General features: G+C 39.4%; 1 protein-coding gene across 4 annotated transcripts in view; it reads right to left on the bottom strand.

Annotated features, from left to right (window-relative positions):
* Positions 1–1,240: 1,240 nt before the first annotated feature.
* Positions 1,241–22,589, bottom strand: part of GTF2F2 (general transcription factor IIF subunit 2) — a 136,140-nt gene continuing 114,791 nt past the window's right edge. Inside the window, exons 7-8 of one of the 4 annotated variants that reach the window (XM_055542030.1) lie at positions 14,607–14,750; positions 1,241–1,584 (exon numbers count right to left, since the gene is read on the bottom strand). In XM_055542030.1, the coding sequence (XP_055398005.1) occupies positions 1,465–1,584; positions 14,607–14,750 (264 nt within the window). In that variant the 3' untranslated portion in view covers positions 1,241–1,464. Of the gene's footprint in view, positions 1,585–7,268; positions 8,235–12,499; positions 12,554–14,606; positions 14,751–17,592; positions 17,869–22,589 lie in introns of those variants that run through there. The other 3 variants (XM_055542032.1, XM_055542033.1, XM_055542031.1) reach the window with 3 other exon arrangements.

The following is a 22,589-nucleotide window of genomic DNA, read 5'->3' as shown; positions in this document are numbered from 1 at the left end:
CCTGACTCGGGACCTAAGATCCCACATGCCTTGCAGTCAAAAAACCAAAACATGAAACAGAAGCTATACTATAACAAATTCAGTAAGACTTAAAAAATGGCCCACATCAAAAACAAACAAACAAAAAACACCTTTAAAAAAAAAAAAAGGAAGGTAATGGAGATACAATGTTTGGTTACTGCAGCAAAATAAGGCAGGATAAGACAACTGGAGGTGGGAGAGGGGAGGGGACAACCTTCCTTAGTTTTATTTCACTGGGAATCCCAGGACAAAAAATCTAATGCACTGGTACTCAGCTTCAGCATTCTGCTGCTAAAAAATCAAATAATACAGGAAAATATTTACCTCAGTGGACAGATTATTTCCATGATTTAATTACATAACATTAAAAAATTTTGGCATTTGCTGCTTCTTGGTTGTAAGCATACAGAAACAGCTGACAAAATGAACAAGTAAAAATAAATTCTTAATTGTGTTTAGTTTGCTAAAGCTTCTTTCATTTTGGTGATCTTATTCGTGGATATGCTTTTGGATTGCCTAATATATAATAACATTTTGTGCTATGTAATACCACGGACAGGTATTGTTTTTATTTAAAACTAATTAAGAAGAAAGACAAAAGAAGCACGTGCATCCCCCAGGAGCTGGCACTAACCCGCCTGTCTACACACATCAGCCTACCCCAGCCGCCTCAGGTGCTGGGCAGCCTTGTCACACACCCGTCAATACAGGCTCGCTGAGTGCGCGCTAAACATCTTTGAGAAGCTTATGATGGGGGATGTACATCCCGAATTAGAAAAGGCTTTCTTAAAAGAAGAAAACAGGAAAGAAAGAACTGACCACTTTTTCCACTTCTCATGTCACTGTCACTAGGGTAAAGTAGGCTAATGATGAAAACCACTATCCTGAAAAAGAAGAAAACAAAACAAACTGCTACCTTAGTACACACCCAAATGCTATACTTTCATTAATATGTGCAAATATGAAACACAACCACCTGTTTGAAAAAAAAAAAGACAGCCTTGCTCTTTGACAATTTCAGAATAAGGAACTTTTCTTTAGTTTCTTTTCAGAGTTTCTGTAGTCGCCTACTTTTTTTTCCTGCTGTGCCAGTCACTTTGGATCTATATCACTTCAACTCTTCACGCAAAGACAGGGAGTCCTCATTTAGAAAACATTTCCTAATTTTACATTTTAAAGTTAATATTTAAAAAGAAAAACCTTTCAACTCCCCACCCCATCATGAATAATCTGGTTTAATACAAGTATATAAATAAAGGTGTTCTTTTGCCTCAAAAATCATTAAAGCAACTTTACAAGAATTATTGTTTAAAAAATTTACCTAGAGAAATTAAAGTACCAGTCATTTCCCCCCTATAATAGATAGTGCTCAAGGATTCACGTATCAAGGCTGTCTTCTCAGTTTATCATCCTTTAGTTCTGTTGGGCGGGCTTCGCATCTTCTTAATCACTTTTTTCTTCTACTTGATAATGTCTATATTCTGGCTTCAGTTCCCATGTGTTTTTGTGGATCCCTTTTACATTTTGAACACCAATTTCCTTTAAGATGTCCTTCAGGTACGACTGAAAAACAGAACCAAAATAACCTTGACAGATGAGATAAAGAAGGCAGGAAACAAAATATAAAATAAAATGATACACCAAATTACATTTACAAGTAACAAAAATTATGATTCTGAAAGCCCCATTAGATTTCTCTGTAATGAATTTCAATAAACTGCCTTTTTGATTATCTGCATACAATACATGATATCTGTACTAAATATGATTATTTGGATTAAAGGGCTTGGAAGTCCTGAATGCCAGCAGCCCTTGAGAGCTAAAAAGAAAAAAAAAAAAAAGAAGGAAAGAGAGTCTAGAAGGAAATACATTTGCTTGTACTTAATTTATACAGTATACCAAGTGTAATGAGCTCCCGAGTTCCATGGTATCACTGAGTTCACAGTCAGACAGGGTTATTCTTGGATAGGAAACAGTCATTTTAGAAGCAGGAGCATATGTTATTTTTCTATGAAGCAAGCACATGACAGGCACCCAGAATTCTCAGTTCTAAGGTGAGTTCTCAAATTTGCTATTGGGCCACTTGCTTTTCTTGTGTAATAAGATAAGTCATTATGTATGTTTAATATTGTTTGTATCACATGGCCAAGGTTGCCTAGAGAGAGGAAGGGAGAACAAGATATGTTAAAAACCCTGAGGGCTGCAGTTTTCTTGGGCTTGGGTCCACCAAAGGATAGAGGTGAGAAATGATGGAGGTCAGAACTTTTGAATCATGGTATTTCAGGCACCTGAAAATTCAGGTATTACCCAAATGATCACTGCTGCTGCTAAGTCGCTTCAGTCGTGTCCGACTCTGTGCGACCCCACAGACGGCAGCTCACCAGGCTCCCCAATCCCTGGGATTCTCCAGGCAAGAACACTGGAGTGGGTTGCCATCTCCTTCTCCAATGATCACTAGAGGCATGGGAATGATGGCTATGAAAAAGGTAGTATCAAACCCCACCTTTGCTTGCCAACGCCCAAGGTGAAAAAACATTTCAGTATAAACCAATACAAATTACAGTACTTCCTTCTTGGGGAAGGGAGAAAAGTTAAACATTTAAAACAGATCCCACCCGCCCCCCTACACAGCCAATGAGCCAAACAAGAATTTTTGTGTGTATGCTTCATAGAACAAGTTACAGGTACATTACAGTGACTCATCCCATTGATGGAAGATGTAATAGGATGTAAATTTTGTAATTTATGGAAATGAGGCACTAATTTTAAAAAATGGCTGAAAACGGCTTGATAATGTTGAAGGCGGTGCCTTTCTCAAGTGTGATGCTAGACTACCTGCATCAGAACTTCATGGGGGCCTGTAAACTAAACCCTGCTGTAGGTTGAGTCCATTAAATCTCTGGCGCCAGGCTTGGGAAACTGCATTTCACAAGCCCCCTGGAGCCTGACTGAACTAAAGTCCAGAGCAAGTGCTCAAAAGCTTCTTCTGGCTCTAATGCTCTGGGATCTTGGGGTCCTTGAGTGTTATTTAGTTTTCTGAGCCTCACGGTTGCTAGAGAGTGTGTGTTAACCGACACCATCGAACACCACCTTACACTGACGGGTGCACTGGTCTACAGTTTCAACTTTTATTTAGGGGTCCCTGGTTAGCACTGGAACCACATACAGGTCTCTCAAGCGGCCCGGATGGCTCAGCTCTCACTTGAGCAGCTTCCCCACCCCAGCAGGTGGCAGCAATGAATCGGTGGAGGCCCGGGTTTCCCCAGGAGGAGGCCCGCCTGCCTGCCTGCCTCCCACGCCTTCTGTAGCTGGCTCCAACGAGGGACCCGTGTAAATGAGTCAGCGAGTTACTGAAGTAGGCTTCAGGCAACCAGGTAATATGCACGCCTGCCATCTGCTACTTCAGATTGCATAGAAAACATGGGACACTGTTCATAAACGACTTTCTAGTTAAACAGGATTCATAAATGGAAAATGACGGGATGGGCTTTGGTTTTCAATTTGGGTGCCATGAATGATTTCTTTGTAAAATTTGAAAGAACGGTTTATTGTGTGAATGGCTAGACCCTGGGTGCAAACAAGCATACAACTGGGGACACAGTGAGGCTCAAAAATGAAGAGAGCAGTGCCAGGAGCACTGTGGCTGCCAGACAGACAGTCTTCTCCTCAAGCCTACCATGCCCGTGTACATAACCCGGGCACAGAAGATGAAAAGCCTAGAGAGGGCTAAACACAAAATACTGAGTGTCTTAAGTGTACAAAGTCAGTTGCCTTCACTCTCATTTTATTGCATTAGTATAATAAAGTTAAGGAGAATTTTTTTGTTTAATATAAAGATGTCACTTTTTTTTTTTTTTCTTTTTTAACAAGAATGCCAAGACATAGTCAGGGGTCCATTAATTTGTCAGTTAACAAGATGGGATTAGGGTCATGGTACAGAATTCTTTTCTGGGGTGGGAGAAGGGGCAAACTTCGGAAGTTTGACAATGTTCCAAATCCCAAACCTAAGACCACTCTACTAGAACCAGTTGAATTAACTTGGCACAAAGCATTAGCAGAGAAAGTAGTAGTGACAATAGAGAAAAACAAGGTCAGAAAATCCTAGAAGGAAGGACACAAGTAAAGAACAGTGAGATTATGTCATTTCTTTGTTTAAAATTTTCTCTGACTTCCCCTTTGGCCTCCAGGTTAAATTCCAAACTCTCCTGCAGGCATCCACCCAGGTCTGTCTTTTCCCTTTGGCCTCATCCTCTAGTACCTCCTGGCCGGGCACTGGCCATTTCTGTGCCTGCACGCTCTTGTTCCCCGCCCTTTGCTTTCCCTGTAAGGCTTATCCTCTTCCTTCAGATCAGAACTCCTCACCCTTTTAGACTTGGTGCAAATGTCACTTTCTTGGAGGAAACTTCCCCAATGGTCCCACCTCTCAGATCTACACTTCATGTGGTGTGAACTTCCAGGGAGAGCCCTCACAGCATCAGAGCTCTCTGTGTGCACGCCTGTCTCTCCCATCAAACCCCGTGCGGCCACCGCAGGGCCTGACTGCACGTCAGAGGCACGGGGCACACGAATGCTGAATGAATCGGGTATGCTTCAGAGTTGAGAGAGGGATGAGGAGGGTTTAGCTCTTGCAGAGGGGTGGTGGTTGTTGGGGGAGATCACTTAGAAGGCCCAAGGGAATAAACTCTGCTAGCTCTGTTGTCCTTTCTGGTCTCACTACCACATAGAGCAATGACCCTGTTTGAGAAATAAAAATTGGTAAAACTGTATTACCTGAATCTGAATTTACTACTAACATTTGTATTGTGGTGCTAAAACATTATTGAGACAAAGCTAACTGGGGTGGAAATATTTAAAGGTTTTAGCAGGACAGAAGATCAATTGGTAATTGGACTTGCCTTTTAAAAAAATGTGCATCTTCACACTTAGATTTATCTGAGCACCAGGCTGAGTGGCATACAGTCTGTTTTCATCCTCAGAGTTCACAGCTTAAGGTCTGGGTGTGTACAGGGGAAGCAAGGGCATGTAAGCAGGCAACCATAAAGTAAAACAGAAGCTCAGGAACAAGGACACATATGTAGGACATCATGGGAGCACTGGAGAGGGACTGGAGCCAAGATGCTAGGTTCTTTGAGGAGGGATATTTGATCATTTGAACTAAACGGCAATTCTGTGTGGAGACCAAGGGGGACTAGTTCTCCTCTTAGCATTAAATAGCCCTAAACACTGATTCTGCAATTTAATCTTTTGCCTAACCACTTGTATTTTAAACAAAGGAGTCTAGAACTGAGAAGATCACCTTTATGTCACATAGGACTGGAAAGATTTCTCATTACCCACTATGGGCAGTTTGGCGGAACAAGAGCTGAAATAATAAACTGGCTCAAGTCCAGCAAATCTTCATCAAAGAGAATGTGTGGGGGCGTATTTACTGCAAGTCTGAATGCAGAGAAAAAAGGGAGAGAACATTACAGCCTCCTTGCAAGGGAAGGCAAGGCACATTCTGGAGCCCAGAAGTCTACTGAGGAGGATGTGCTATGCATTTGTGGATCAAGACGAAACTGTGGTGGCCAAAAGGCTGGAAATTCACACATCAAATTCCTGATTTCTCCCCCAAGATCAAGACAAGCCTAGTCACAAGGCACACACCTAGTCACGGTAGCCTATTTTAGCTTCTCTTCTTCACTCTCCTTATCACCTTCCACCCCTGCCATTTTTCATATCATCTTTTCCTCTACTGCAAATGGAGGATTTATCTGTTTCATCTCATTATAAAATTTAGTGTTAAGCATTACCACAGATAATAATGAATTAATTATACCTAATTCCTAAAAGTTGATTTAAAAAAAAAAAATCTTTGACAGAAAGCTTATCACCAAATAATAATGCTTTTAGGTAAGATAAAAATACTACCTTACTAGACTTCTCGTCACAAAACAGTCCCCAAAGGCTGGAGTGAATGTGTATTACATAAATCTACACCAAAAGATGGCACTGGTTAACAGTCACCAAAGGGAAACTGCTTATACGCTTTCTATACACTGACCCAGTGGCAAGGGCATCCATGATCAGTTCTGTGATCATTTCAAAGTATCACTTCATATTTATGTGATTTTATATGATTGACTGTGACTCCTGTAAGCAATGTTGACAGAACAGAGGACTTACTGATGAAGATGTTAGTGGCTCCAAGGCACAACATTCTTTCATTAAAAAAAAAAAATTAAACAAACTACATATTATGCATAAGCTGTGAACAAAGGCAACCTATGTTTTCTCTCTTTTAGAGAAAACCCTGAACGGGGGAGGGAAGACGTTGCTGAGGGCTTCTCTGGAACCCGGGCCACCTCAGCATTTTTCTCCCCCTTTCCTGCTGGTTTCGTCTCTATTTTTATACTAGTCTCTGCCCTGTTTTCCTCTCAGGGTCCCACAGGCTGCATTCCTCCCTTTGTAAAAACTCTAAGGAGTACAGAGATGACGGGTAATGAAATGGTCAAGCCATAAACCCTACCCACCCCACAGCCCTCCCCCCTTAGTCCAAACTCTAAAAAAAGAAATTTACTGCTGCATTAACATCTATATGCTGGTAAATCATCTTACTTTCAGTAACACTTCATCTGTCCAGCGGTGGCAAGTGACTCACATGCTTACATATTTCAGATAAAGTTTACTTCCTTTGGGCCAACTTTGAATTTTAACTATGTTTAAAGACATGCTTTCTAAATTGTATTAGTTTATTTGTATGCTAAACATAACTTAACCTTGGAATACTGCAAAATATTCCAAGGCTTGGATATTATGGCTACCAACTGGGGGAGAAACATACATATATACATATCAGATCAGATCAGATCAGTCGCTCAGTTGTGTCCGACTCTTTGCGACCCCATGAATCGCAGCACGCCAGACATAGTTAATGTTAAAAACGTTAGTTAGAAAAATACAATCAAAAGATATTCAAAACTAGATAAAGATGAAAAAAATTCCTACTGAAATATAAATATGAATTCTCGCATTTAGAACTACAGAAACAACCTACCAGTGCATTTGGTGTGATGAGTAGTTTAGCTATTTTTATTTTTTAATTGGAGGAAAATTGCTTTACAATGTTGTGTTGGTGACTGACTGACGTGTAGTTTAGATTGTACAAAGAATAAGATGTCAATTGACATAGTCATTATTAGTCCATCTGAAAACAATGCTAGAAATTAAATGGCAAGCAAGAGAGTCTTTAGGTATTTATTTTACCACAGACAATTTTTAGAAAATTAGCTAGATGATGAGGCATTATTCACCCTTAAAATATACAGAATAAACAGTAAAGTTTTACTCTAATGCAACAGTATATAAAAGCACTTGCTGCCTAAGGATTAAAAAATAATTGATGACAATCGGGCAGTTTACCATGTGACCCAGCAGTTCAACTCTCAAGGGAAATAAAAAATATGTTCACACAATAACTTGTACATAATGTTCATATCAGCCTTATTACAGAAGCCAAAAAGAGGGAACAACTATCTATGGGTGAGTAGATAAACAAATCGCTGTATACTCATATAATGGTATGTATCTGGCAATAAAAAAGAAGAAAATACTGATACGTGATACAACATGGATGAAACTTGAGAAAACATTATCCCTAAATCAAAGAAGTCAGTCATAAGAGACCACATATCATATGATCCCACTCATATGAAAATGTCCAGACCAGGCAAATCTTTAGAGACATAGCGGAGATCAGTGGTTTGCTAGGGCTGGGGAGGGGGGTGGGTGCACAGGAGAAATTGTTAACAGGTACAGAGTTTCTGTGAGGGGTGACTAAAATGTTCTAAAATTGGTTGTGGCAGTGGTTGTACAACTATGTGAATATATGAAAATCCACTGAACTGTAACTTAAAAAAAATACAATTGTACTGAAAACAAGGTTTTAAATTGATGAGGAAAAAAAGACCTCTCTAGCTGACAACAAATTAAGATAACACCAGTTTTTATTACCAAATTACCGTGGGTAAAGTAAAATTTCCAATTAACAGTGGCAAGCTCTTTGGATCAGTCCATACGGACTGGAAAATATGATGGAATTAGAATATCCATCTTGGCACATGCTAGAAGGAACGCTCTCTGTTGCAACGCAGAACTGGAGGTGGCCAGCCAGGCAGGCACCGCAAGGTTTTCTGCCAACAGGTGTAGCCTCTGGGATCAATTCCCCTGCTGAGCTAGAGAGACCAGAAGCTTTAGACACTTATCTAAGCCCAGAGGGTAATGTCTTCTCTTAGGTAGAGACCAACACACAGAAAATGACTTCTTCCCAAAGATAATTCCCACAAGATGGCACGCCTGAAACAAGTCTGGCTTTCCAGTTTGCTTTAGGGACTTGCTTTAGGGATCAAGAAACCAGGAGGAGGCAGCTAATGAGCTTAAACATTTACTTTTTACCTCTTACCTTTATTCATTTTATTTTAAAATCAAATGGGACTGGAAAGGTAGAGAAGGAGATTTTATGGGTAATGACATTTCCAGAATAAATACAAATTGTATGGCCTACTGCTTAATTAAAAACTCTCGATTTTGTATGTAGATAATGCCCAATTTTGCTTACTGGGAGCCTATGTCAGATACTGCTTTTACCTACATAGTATTTCATATAAAATAATGACTGGTTATACTAACAAATTGACCCCCCAATTTTACCTCATTCAGAATTAGGTAAAAAAATAAAATAAAAAGGCTGAGACAAATCATAGGATAAATTAAAAGAGAAAATGTTACCATTTCATAATAAACTTGGTAGTAAATCTATTAGTTATTAGAACCTTCTCTTCATAAGGAAAGCATTAAAATTTTATAAATGCATTTAAATTTTATCCATTTATATTCAACATAGTTAATAATTTATTTTAATAGGACATTTCATACTCTAAAACTTTTAAGTAAGGCTCAAATTAACAAGATAGCAAATAATTATTTTTTAAAATGAAGTCTCACAAAGGGCTGTCACTAGTTAATATGCTTTGCTGGGCAACTGGTGGTCTTTTTAGTTTTGGTAATACCATTTGAAATTAAAAACTTCCAGTTATAGAAAAAATGAAGAGAGAACTGAAAGGAAATATGTGAATAGAAAGGAAATGATAAAGATTCGGGGGAAAAAAGAGAAAAGGAATCACGTAAAAAAGGAAAAGCCTATGTCAGAACAAGACATATAATAAAAACACTTATTTAGCAGTTCATTTGGGAATGAACTTTAAACACTGAACTTCAAAAAAAACAGGTGTTTTTTTTTTTTTTAATTGGAGGACAATTGCTTTACAATGTTGTGTTGGCTTTTGAGGGAAAAAAAAAAAAAAGCCCTGTTTTTACTTGGGTCAGGAACTGAATGAGCTAGCATAGAGCTTAGATTCCATTTTCCATGTGTATGGCTTAGACTAATGAGACGATTCTTAATAATACAGAAATTTTCAAAGCAGTCTGAGAGAGAAATTAGCTCCCCACTCCTGTCATTAAAAAGGGGTTCCCATTGTCAGAAAAGCACTTTTTGAGTTTGTCTTTGGATATACACACGTGTCTGAACAGAAGAGGCGATGCAGTAAGACCTGGGCTCAGGCCACTAGGCAACTGCTTCTCTGGGATTATGACTGAACTGTCTCTAAGATTACTTTCACCTTTTAAGATTCTGAGCCAGAGAGGTATGATATATATGTATCATAGTATGTGACACAGATGTCACGAAGAAAAAGAGGAGAACACGTCTGGCTTGAGCAACTCGGGGCATGGTGCTGTTACCGCAGTGGGGCAGTCTGGGGGTCGGGGTTGGAGGGATGTAGAAATCAAGACTTCTGTTTTCAACAGACTAAATCTGAGGTAACAGCAAATGACTATGGCTCAGCAGGTGCTATTTCTGTACCAAGCAGTGTGGTGCAAGGGTGCGAGAGGCAGTGGGCCTGGCCGATGGACGGTCCTACTCTATCCTCTTGGTTCAGGAATGAACATCCGACCCCTGGTGGGGCAATTGCAATTAAGATCCTCCCTGAGCTTGTGCTGGAATAACCAGGCAGACATCCTCCATATGCTTTGAGGCTGCTAGCTGGGACGTGCTGCAGGAGGCCACTTTGTCTACCACTTGGCTAGATCCTGCCCCAGCAGAAAGACAGCACCCAGGAAAGACATAACGATGCGGAGAGAGGGAGGGGTGGGGAGGAACCGGGCTAACTAAATAGTATTAGCAGCTGGATCCAGCCATGTCTAAAGCAAGATGCATTCCTGAACTTCTCAGCTACAGGAGCCAATACACTGTATTTTTACTTAAGCTAGTTTGAGCTCAGTTTTCTTTTCTTGCAGCTGAACAAGTCCCAGCCAACTGACAGGTCTATAAGAACATACGCTTGTAAATAAACTTTTATCTTTTGACAGGAGAAATGCTAATTATATCAAATTCTTTAGCCACTTTTTCCCTTTAAAAAACATTATCTTCTTGCATCTTACTGATGCCAAATTCCACTTATTTCTATTCAGGCTTGTCTGGAAACAAGCTCTGAGGATCAGGTTAACATTACCTTATCGCTGCACTGGCTTTATCAAAAGCCTATTTTGAGCAAACGAGCAACGGCCTGTTGAGCATTATTTAGCGCTGGGCAACTTAAGCTTAGGGGTACCAAGCTGCTTCAAAATCAAAGCCATGCAAATCTTTGCCTCATTTTTCTTGTTGATGTGAACTTACTTTATAAAAGCATGCAAATTGTTCAATTATACACTCTGAATTTAAAGGCAAATGGTCCACTGAGTCGACGTGATTGGGGACTGCTGATTTACAAGGGATCATCAATAATTAAAGATAAAGTTACCTGAATCTTGACCTGAAATCAAATGGACGCGGAGCACAAGAAAATGAAGAGGTTCAGTTACAATTAGAGCTGATTTCTGATGACACTTTAAACAGAAATGGATGTTTGAAGAAACCCTGGGCAAGGGGCGCTGTGCTGGGGAACAGGGTGCCTGGGCTCACAGCGGGCTTGGCAGTCTGGGGCTTCAAAGGGAACAATTACATAAAGCTTCAAATGGCTTGAATTCCTGAAGGAAATGCTGCTCTGCTATTATTTTACAGATACAATAAAATATGAAGAAAGACTTGACATAACACATTTAAGGTAAAAGAGCAAAGACTGTCAACAGAGAAATAATAGGCTTCCTCTGATATTTTACTTTAGAGAGGGGGAAAAAAAAGTCAAAATTTAAAATTCATGAAAACACTCCTTTAAATGGATGCTGTGTTTCTGACTTTTTTATCAGTTACCAGAGCCTGGCCTTTTAAAATTGGCTTATTTGTCCTTAATGAGTAACTTTAACTCTCTGATTGCTTATGCAAGTCACACACTGGTGAATGAAGGATACAGGCTGGCCCTTAAGGGCAGTTTCTCTAATCAATAATTTCGCTTGCAGGAGTGAAGGTTTTTAGGAAGAAGACTGGAAGGGAAGGAACTGGAAAAACAAGAAAATACTTCAGATGCACTCAGAATGTCAAAAATGACATCCTAAAGGTCAGAAAGCAGATGGTAACTTAAGAATATAGTAGTAGTGCTAATAACAAAGAGGACGTGTTAAAATGAGCACATCATGGTCAGAAATCTGGTATCAAGAGAGACGCTGGGGGCCTCAGAAAACCAGAGCGTGTCATTAAATGCACTGACTAAAGAACTCATCAACACCAAGAAGATCTCTTTTCCTCCCTTTTACACAGGGCTCAAAAATTTGTTTAATAATACTAAGAATAAATATTAGCAAAATACTTTGCTGTTGACAAATGCAACTTTAATAAACATTAAAATTATTACAAGGAACCTATAAACTAGGTATTTTTAAGACAAATTTACAAAGTATAATATTATACACATTTAACTTGAATATATTAGTAAATTTTATATTAAGAATGTCATATATAAAGTAAATTAAATATTAAATTATATAACGTATTAAAGCATTAAATGCATTCAAGTACCTGGGGCTATCTGGCTAAATGGCAGGACTGGGACATGAACTGAGGTCCTGTTACTCCCAGTCTTGTGCTCTTTCCATCAGGAAGTCTCCTTCCTGGATCACTGACTTTAATGCTACGCTGGGTTCCTTCATTCTCCTGGTACTGCTCAGACTAAAATCAAATTAGTAAGGGTGTACTGAAGCCCATTAGTACAGGCCGACTTATGTCCTGTGACCCTTTTAAAAGAGAGAATTACCTACACAGAGGAGAGCTGGGCTCTAGCCACTTTCTAGGTCAACAGGCTTTGCCAGCTCAGTTTGAATGTGAGTGGGAGATGGAGAGGAGATGGAACAGGAGAGGGAGACAATCATAGACGGAGCGCTGGGAGAGGTCACGATGATTATCCAGTCCAGCTCCCTCAGTTTTAGCGACGGACGTGACTTCTCCAGATCCCACCGAGGTAAATGGCAGGACTAGAGCCCAGGTGACCATGTCCCGTCCTCTGCTCTACATGAGAGTAACTGCAGCTCAGTCAGCTTGACTGAGACAGCTCTTTGTACCCCGCTCCTGCCACAGACAACAGGAGGTCTGTCAAAATCCACCCAAGGAAAATATGGTGGTCCTAAAAGGTAAAGGATGTCACCATCTCCTTTTCCTTATATCACTTCATCTAATATTTATTGGATTGCTACCATAATTGTGTTGTGGAATGTATGAATATTTAGGGATGTGAACAATATACAAACCTGCCTTCAAACACTTAATGCTTTAGAGGCAATTTAGTCCCTAATTAATAAAACTACTATAAAATAATTCAGTTTCTAGATCAGTTCTTCTCAAGCTCTTTGAGGTTCCCAGGCTCTCTGAGAATCTGACATAAACTATAAATCTGCTCCCCAGAAAAATCCACACATTTCTGTACATATTCAGGGGGTTGCTGGGTCTCCTAAAGCCCACCTACTGACCATGAATTAAGAGGTTCTGTTAAGAGTCACTGAGTTCCACCACATAAAAATTATCTGAACAGCCAAGACGGAGAGAAAGCTGGTTATCCTTTTTCTCTGCTGCAAAATGAATAAACTTTAGAAACATTATGTCATTCCATGTTAAGGCAAAGAAAGAGCTTTCCTTAGCACTTATCTGAATGTCCCTCTACAAACATTTACTTTCCCACATGTGTGTGTGTTTTATTCTATGAGACTACGTCATTTGCATCCAGAATATCTGGAGTAGCCTTTTCATGTATATATAAAAATACAAAGATAAACTTCATTAAAAGCAGAAGAAATGGAGTTTAACTTATGAATTATTCTATTTCAAATTTTTTAATCTAGCTTGGAATGCTGTTTCTAAGGCTTTGATGCTGAAGGGAGTGAAGTCATTAAGATGAGTTGATAATACTGCCAGCATGAGCACTTTCCTTCTCTTTGGTTAAAGAAAAAGTATTTAGGTCTTTTGGAATTCAAATTTCTTTCTTAATGAAAAAGTGAAAGGATGAAGCCTAACAGTAAAGAAATCTCTACAGAAGTGGGAAACTGCACCATCAATACTGAAGTTTCAGAAATAATTTCCTGAAGCTTTGAATACATAAAAAAAGACAAACCATGGAGCCATTTATGTTAAAATATTTTACAAAACTGGTTATCTTGTTACATATTCTGAGGCAAATAAATGGAGCAGTTAGAATTAACATATTCTTGGGCATCCTGGCAAGGTGGATAAAATGATAAAGGAAACTGGGTAAGAGGACAAAAATAAAGGGGTTTCCACCTAATTTTTAAAATCCTATTAAGTAAAATACTGCTATAATTCAATCTGCCACTTTGCTAAGCTTAGGTGTGAGAAAGTTAAATGGAAGGAAATGTGACCCAAAGACTAGAGAAAGGGTTTCGATCCCTTCCTTGTTTCCAGCATTTTAAATGGATTAGAAACACAGATTATTTTCAGATAGGTATTAATACAAACGTCTGGAGAAGTGATTAAAAAATGATTATTTATAGAACAAAAATTTTCTAAAACATCAATTTATTAAAAATTTCCTTGTAGATGGAGACTAGGCCAACCCAAGCATAATCTCAACGAGCACTGTGAGGCTCTACAGCTCAAGTTTGAAAGGACCTAATGTTAGTGCTAGATGATTTAAAAAAAATCCACAGAGAACAGTTTGCAAGACAGGGATAAACACTCACTGTGAGAAAACAGTGACTCTTAAAGTTGAGCTTTTCTAGAGGGAGGGAGAAGAACAAATGAAAGACTAGAAATGCTATAAACAAAGAGACTTCAGGCTTAACGTCAGGAATCAGTCAAAGATCAAAAGGAGGACAAATCTGCCACTTCTTCATATGAACTATTGATACTAAATGTATTTAAAATTAAAACAATGAAGCTGAGATTAAAAAAAGAAACAGAGAGAAAGGAAGAGAGGGGAAGAAAGAAAAGGGGAAGAAAGGAAGGAAGAAACAAGACCGCAGGCAGACAGCTTTTCCACGCTGGAACAAGGCCTGACGCCAGCATAGGTGCAGGCGGACTTGCTAGTTCACGACACGCTTCTCTTTAGTAAAGCCGCGTTCATGAAGCCTGTTTAAACCTACTTAAAGGATCAGTGTGAGCATATACATACCACAGGCTGTTTTGTGATGTCCACCAAGTCCTTCAGATTATAATACTGATGCTTCTCAAAAGCTGAAAACAGCATGTCCAAAACGTGTTGTTTATCAGCTCGGGCTCGCTTTCCATCTTCTTTCTTTTTCCTTTCATATTCAATCTATGTGAAGAAAGCAAAAATCCCGAAGGCATCAGTTCAATGTGCTCACTCTGAAACACAGGCACTCTTTTCTGTCCTCCACTATTAGATTTTAAATTGCAAGGCAGCAGGTCAAAGAGCGGTGGTTCAGTATCTGTGGCCTTCACTGCTCCTAGGGCTCCTCAGACCTTTAAGGCTCCAGGAAGGTTAGTGCCCACCTGTAAACCATTTTCACTGTTACCTAAAGCTTTATGTAATGTGTCCACTTCCTCCCCCAAAGCCCATCTTCACCAAAATCACATCATGTGGATCACCAAGTCTATTTGCAACTCTTTGTTTTTGATTACCCAAAATACAGTAAAAGAGTTTATCTGCTCTATGCCATTTGGTAGGTAATATCTTTCAAAATGAGAGTTTTTCAGGGCAGGAAGAAGGCTGAGGGGCAGACAGATCAGACAACAGGTTTTCTAGGGAGGAAAAGCTTGGGAAATCTTGATAAAAAGCAAAGAACAAGGGTGGTGACAGGTGGCCTTTTCTCCTCCCAACCCCGTGACCTCCTTGAACTTGCTTCTTCTGTAAAATGAAGTAAGCAATGGCACGAATGGTGTTACCATCCAGACATATGTGCATTTGTAAAAAAGTTAACTCTTTATTGAAAACACGCAATTTGCTTACATTCATGTCCGTTGATTAAGCTTTTCATTTTTTTTTTTAATTAACTTTATCTTGATAAAGCCTCATAAACTTGTTAGAGGACAGATATATATATAAACTGTAGGGCTTCCCTGGTGGCTCAGTGGTAAAGAACTTGCTGCCAATGAAGGACATACGAGTTCCATCCCTGGGCCAAGAAGATCCCCTGGAGAAGGAAACGGCACCCCACTCCAGTATTCTCACCTGGAGAATCCCATGGACAGAGGAGCCTGGTGGGCTACAGTCTGTGGGGTCGCAAAACAGGTGGACATGACTTAGCCACTAAACAACAATACAGACTGCAGCAGCAGCCCACCTGGTCAATAAAGCATCAGAAGGCTGGGTAAAAGCTGTCAGAGAACCATCTTTTGTGCATCAACAGAATTACTATGAGAGAGAGAGACTAGCTTCAAAGACGGAGAAATGCATATCAAAACATACAACTAAATTATGTACAAATTCCAGCTTCATATAGTTAAGCTTATTCTCTGTATTTTAACAAGAGAGACGTAAAGAGATAAAATCTAATTTCTATTGATGTTAAGACTAAAAATATACCTTAAATATAATCAGAGACTTTCAAATTAGAGGCAAGAAGTAACTGTGACAACAGTATTGGTCTTTCAATAAATAAAATTAGGAGCTAGACAAGGAGAAAGAGCTAAATTGAAGGTCTTAATTTTTGCGATATGTATACCTGGAGAGTAAAACTTGAAATCCATTCAGCTCCTCAATAGATTAAGCATGGATTAGATGCTTGGTATTGCACTAAAACTGAAGAAAATAGCAGCCCACTCCAGTATTCTTGCCTGGGAAACCCCATGGACAGAGGAGCCTGATGGGCTACAGTTCATGGGGGTCACAAAAGAGTTGGACACGGCTTAGCGACTAAACAACAACAACTGCACTAAAATATGGGAGTAAATACGATACTCTCTTTCAAAAGGTATCCCTTTCTTAAGGCTCGTGTATTAAAATGTATACAGAGGGCCTTAAGTATTTTAAATGTAGTAATGTAGTAAAAGAGACCAGAGTTACCTAGGACAACTCATGACGTTGGGAAAAAAGCGTAAATGCAGGGCACAGACTGTACTGTTGGGGAGGAATGAACCCCAGCCCAGTATCGTGAAAAAAAAAATGCACTTATGGTCAAAGGCAGAAGCACAGATTCTGCCCCGATTCCACGAGAAAGGAGGCTGCAGAGCTATAGCCAAGACCAAAAGAGATGGACTTGGGGGCCACTCGAGACAGAATTTTCTTTCTCTCGGGTTAAAAGGAGGAGAGAACTAAGACAGGGGCTGTATGATGGAGAAAGAAAGCATGACAGACCAAGACAAAGCCCACACATCTACAAAAGGAGGCTCTTTGGATTAAAAAGAGGAACGACATCATGGAATACCTTAAAGCGATTCACGTTTAAGCCTTGCTTTGCTGACCAATGTCTAAACTATGTCATATTTTCCCCCGTTTATAACTGTACTCAGTTTGCATCCTGAAATTCCCTTCCACAGCTGCACTGTGCTTGAAAGGGTTTGCTCTGCCCACTGTGATGGATAGTGTAGAAAGCAGGGCCAGAGGAAAGAGTATAAAAGTATGGACCACGGGAAGAAGATACGATAACCCTTTACTCCGACCAAGTGGAAGATAAGAAACTTAACTTGGCATCTACAAAATAGAGGGAGGTAGAATCAGACAAAGGAAGAGTGGAGAAAGCCTATTTCCTTCTTAAAGGCCTGCGTGGGGTGTGGGATTTCATTTGGTGAAAGGTCACTGTGAAGAAGGAATTCAAAGGGCCTGGACTCCATCTTAGGTCTGTTCATGCTGATCATGCTCAGCCACCTTTCCAATGGACTCTGAACTCTGTTTAGTGCCTATGAAAACAACAACAGAAGGATAAGACCCCCTCCAGATAGAGGGAACCTTGAAGATCATATCTAGGTTACTCATCACCTAAGAGAAAACATATACTAATCACCCCTTCCTCCAGAGAGGCCTTAAATTTTTCTGTATCTATCAGAGTATAACTTCGGGTTTACTGATTATTGGCTAATTGTTTGTTTGAGCACATGAGCACATAGCACGTGAATGATGGGGTTATTGGGATTGTATTTTCCTGGGTTTATGTAAGTCTCAAGGAATTTGGAGTGGTGGGTTCAGACACGTACACATGGGGTATAAAAGATTTTCACAAACGCTGGTCGGGGTCCTTGGCTAAGAGGAGACTGCCGCGGGCCTGCCGGTGTAATAAACTGCACTCCACTATCTGCACTGTCCTTCTGAGTGAGTTTGTTTCCCGGAACGCGTGGCTACAACAACTGATCCTCAAGAAAAACCAGACAGACAGGTGGGAGCCCAGCAACAGGCTAGTGCTCTGCTTCCGTGTTCTCGTATGGAGCCGCAGTTGTACAACATTCTGTCTTCTCTTCCATCCCAGCTTTAACTTATGCTGAAAGAAGATGGAAAACTTAAATTCAGGAAACAGGAAACTGAAGTTAGGGCATATTCAGCGTCCACTCTTAGCCCTGTCTTCCTCATGTAAAATGACTTGAGAAGCTAGGAAGATGAACAGGAAAAATGTTTTCAAGTAACAAAACATGCTGGTAAAGCAAGATAGGACTTCCCTGGTGGCTCAGATGGTAAAGTGTCTGCCTGCAATGCGGGAGACCTGGGTTCGATCCCTGGGTCAGGACGATCCCTGGAGAAGGAAATGGCAGCCCACTCCAGTACTCTTGCCTGGAAAATCCCATGGATGGAGGAGCCTGGTAGGCTACCATGCATGGGGTCGCAAAGAGTTGAACACGACTGAGCGACTCTACTAGCAAAGCAAGACAGTCCTCTTTAGAGAGGGCATACAGTCCAGTAGGCAGTGGAGAGAAAAACTTAAGTGTTTGTTATCAAGTTGTCCCAACCCTAAAAGCCATAGGTCAGACCCAAAAGGACTAAAGATAAGAACTGAGAATAAATTAGAAAGAAACTTCAAAATCAATACCAAAGGTATTGATTAAGAGTCAGATTAGGTTGTGATTTGTAATGTTAATGAGCAGTGAGAAAAGTACCAATTCTACACAGAAAATTTTCTTTTTAAATCTTGGTTTACATGTATCAATCTCAAAAACACTGCATTTAACATTGGTGCTCTCCTCCTTTAAAACGGGGAGAAAACAGACAAGACCTGTATGCTTATCTTTCTGCGTTAACCACGCCTATCAATGGCTCAATAAAATTTTTGTAGTACTACATTATTTAAATCTTTTTTTTTAAAATGATGTTCAAGAGAGATCCATCACCCCAATTCTGCTCTGTGGTATCAGGTGGTTCCAAAGTACATATAATTATAAAAAGGGACTAAAATGATTCCATGCTCATTAAATTATTAGCAACAAATTATACTCATGCCAAAACTAAGATCCCTGAGGTTACTTCTCTTTTTTAAGCTCATCAGTGTACAAATGGCAGTCTTAATATTGTACTTATAACTCTGTACTAAAAATTAATTTCACAAATAAACAACACATGATATGCACCAGTCTAGGAAAAGACTACTGTTTCGAGATAATGCTATTTCTTCTCCTTTTGGCTCTTTTTCCTTTGGGCATTGTGTTTCACACTGGCACCATCAGGAAACGACACTCAAAGCAATCAGATTCCTAACTTGTTCGCAGCCACCACAAAATACTACTAGGCTAGTTATTAGACTAGAAACAGCTTTTGTATTATATGAATTTTAATTCCTGATATCTGCCCCCAGTGACCATAAACTAAGGCGTCATCAGCTGCACAGAAATGTCAATTCAGAAAGAACTTTCATCTCCAGGTACAAATTTTTATAATCCCCAAATTCCATCATATACAATTTTACTTTCAAAATAAAAAACAAATTATTCAAGAATGAACTGCAACCAAATGTTGAACACCCATTGTGGATGTGGTATAGGGCTGTTCAACTATCATTACTGAGACAATAATCCCTGACTAAAATTATAAATGCCACCCACTTCCAATTAAAATATTATAATACAGATGTCTGTAAATTTCTAGATTGTTGTTTGCAGAAATACTTTGATTGCTTTGTCAAGACAGTCTTTGTGGAGGTTTTTAACTTTTAAAGTGAGCGTGACAGGCTTGAATATCATGGTTTGCATTTTAAATCCTTATGAAAGATTCCCCCACCCCCTATGCTTCTATTTCTGCCTAATGTGTTGTTATCTCTTGGGAGGAAATTAATTCTTTAGGGTTGATCAGTCTTTGGTGTGCAAATTCAAATGGACAAAGCATGCAGCATTTTTTTTTTTAAACCATGTAGTATTCGTATACTATACTATATAGTACAGTAGGCAAATATTTCTGAAAGGCCTTTAGATTCAGTCTTGCAGGCATCCACTTTAATCAACAAAATTCCAAATTTATATATATATTTATATATATATATAAATACTTAAAAACCAAAAAAAAAAAAGCCAAGCCAAAAAAACACCCCCAACAACCTTAGTTCTGAAGATTAAGACAACACAACTGGCTGTTCCACAGAATGAAACAGAGTATATGCACTATAATCAATTTTCTTTTTAGTTCCTGGGGGTTTACTTCAAGATTTTATGTAATAGTTCTGCTCCCTCCAACACTAATTTTCTAGTTCAGTTTCTTCTAATGTTCTATCACTTTCAGACCAAGAGCTCTTGCCAGGGTGGGGAGAAAAGGCAAAGAGAAGTCTTCTTTTCAAGCTGGGGGCAGGGGGGTGGGGCGGGGAGTTGATGGTAATAGAGACAAGAAGATACTAATTCTTTCTAAAAAGCCTTAGATTTAGTGGAAAGAGACTTCCTGGTCTCCCTTCTAGGTATCATTTTTGCTCCCCATGCCACAGGAGATGGCAGACATGCCACAAGAGACAAGCAGATTTCCTGTCTCTTTGGATCAGTGGCTGAATGCCAGAACTACCTAGGTAAAAAATTTAAAGATAGCTGGCCTCCACATTAGATCAATGAAACCAATCTCTGAAGGTATTTTTCTTTTTTAAAAGTGTCCCAGGTGATTTTAGTCTATAGCCAGCACTGAGACCAGTGTCTAAACAGAGGGCACAATTTCTTACAAGAAAAGGGATTCCTTATGAGGAAGGTCCTATGACTGGAGACTACATAAAAGAATGCTATGACATTCACACAGGCGGGATAATGATGTCTACAAAGTCAACCAGAACACAGAACATACACAGGCGCCCTTACCTGCAGTCACGGATGGAGGCAGTTGAAAGGAATCTTATACATCAGTGACTCTACATTTGGATTATATGACTCTATCAGTAAAAAACCTTTTTCCCCGGCCACGTGCCTTGTGGGCTCTTAGTTCCCTGACCACAAAAACAAAAGCTTTATACTCTTATTATAGTTAGCATTTTATTATAATGCTGTCTATGCTTTTAAGAGCTATGCAGGCGCCTCCACCAATTTCCGATACACTCTCATGGAGTGGGGGGGTGGCGGAAATCATTAAACATTCAAGCAGTGTAACATGGTAGCTTACAGTCAATCTTTGTTAATTAAAGATTATATGACTCATCACTATAATTACATTAATATTAATGACTCATTAACGCTATGACAACGTTAACAAAGGTTGATACCATGAACTGAAATGTCACTTGACGTTAAAGAGTCTCTTTAAAAGGCATGTGACAGCTTTATATCCTAACAAGTGGTTCAGAATACAATGTATTTGTACTTATTTTAGTACTAAAAAGAGAGCAATGAAAAGCACTCCAAAAATATGACACTTGGAATCTATCCTTCTATACCTGCCAGGTAGATATAGTGCCAACATCACTCTGAACATGAATTAGAGGTCAGAGCTTTGATACACGCCAAAGTGCCAGCTCTGACCTAAGAGAGACTTTCCTTTTGCCTCAGAAAGGATGGTATGTAGCAGTATAACAAGAGTGACCCTTGTAATGGAACTAAAGGAAAAAACAATTGTAATTTAAAAATGTGGACTCACTAGGTCAAAGGAAATACAGATTATACCCAAACAGGGTCTGAAAGGGCATGACCAGAGAAACTGAAAAAAATGGTAGCTCCTTGAAGACAGAAACTTTATTTGGTTCACCAAGAGTAGGTATCTCAGGCATAAAATTGGCATTAAAAAAAAAACAAAAAAAAACACATTTTTTTGTTCAGAGGAGACAAATCTTATGTAACTGTGGTAGGCCACTGTCATGGCTAAGTACCAACACTTTTTCCTAGCTTCCCCCCTTTCCCATCGCAACAGAAAAACTTTACACTGTAAAACTTCCACTGTAACAATTCAGACAGTAGGTACTCACTGTGACAGTTCCAACAATTCAAAAAGACTGACAATTCCAAGAATTCAAAAAGATTTCATTAAAGAGAAAATCAGGATAAAATCACCCTAGCACCTAGCACTAAAAAATAACAATTGTTAAAGTACTGAACTAATCCTTATTTTTGGACATTTGTTTCTAGTCTTTTCCTATTATAAACAATAGAGAGAAACAGTGTAGCAATTTTTAAAATTTGGATGTCTTTAGAAGGGGCACAGGCACTTCAATTCATCATAGTCTCTACCATTTACCTTCTTAAATTTCAGCATCCTACCCAAGAAGATGCCTGCTTGGCCCTGGAGGCGTTTACATTTGCTACCTGTCTTTATAAAATAACCGTAAGATATTCAAATATCATAAAGTAGTGGTTGGGCAGATACTAACCTGCATCATTTGATAAGCTTGTAACTTAAAGGCCAAACTTAAAAAAGAGTATTTATTTCTTCTTAAATTCAGTATCAAGGGGAAATCTTAAGCAACAAAGTAGGACACAAAGGTATCAACTCTCAACTACTACTTAACTTGGACTTCCTTTTATTTTCAGAAAATCTTCACTTTCTCCTTACACTGCAGGTACTTCAAGACCCAAATCTCTTAGCTCTTTAAGCACTGCTAAGGATCTACAGCAACACAGGTTTCTTAAGAGTAAGGTTCCTACTCACAGACATGGAAAACAAACTTATGGTCATCGAAGGGGAAACGGGCAGAGGAGTAAAGTAGGAGTAAGGGATGGACAGATATATACTACTACATATGAAACTGCCTAAAATGAAACACACACACACACACACACACACACACGGGCTCCTCTGGTAGCTCGGAAAGTAAAGAATCTG

The sequence above is a fragment of the Bubalus kerabau genome, chromosome 12, assembly GCF_029407905.1.
Source record: "Bubalus kerabau isolate K-KA32 ecotype Philippines breed swamp buffalo chromosome 12, PCC_UOA_SB_1v2, whole genome shotgun sequence".
Classification (NCBI taxonomy): domain Eukaryota; kingdom Metazoa; phylum Chordata; class Mammalia; order Artiodactyla; family Bovidae; genus Bubalus; species Bubalus kerabau.
The sequence above is the reverse complement of the archived record's forward strand: the minus strand, read 5'-3'. Positions and strand labels throughout refer to the sequence as shown.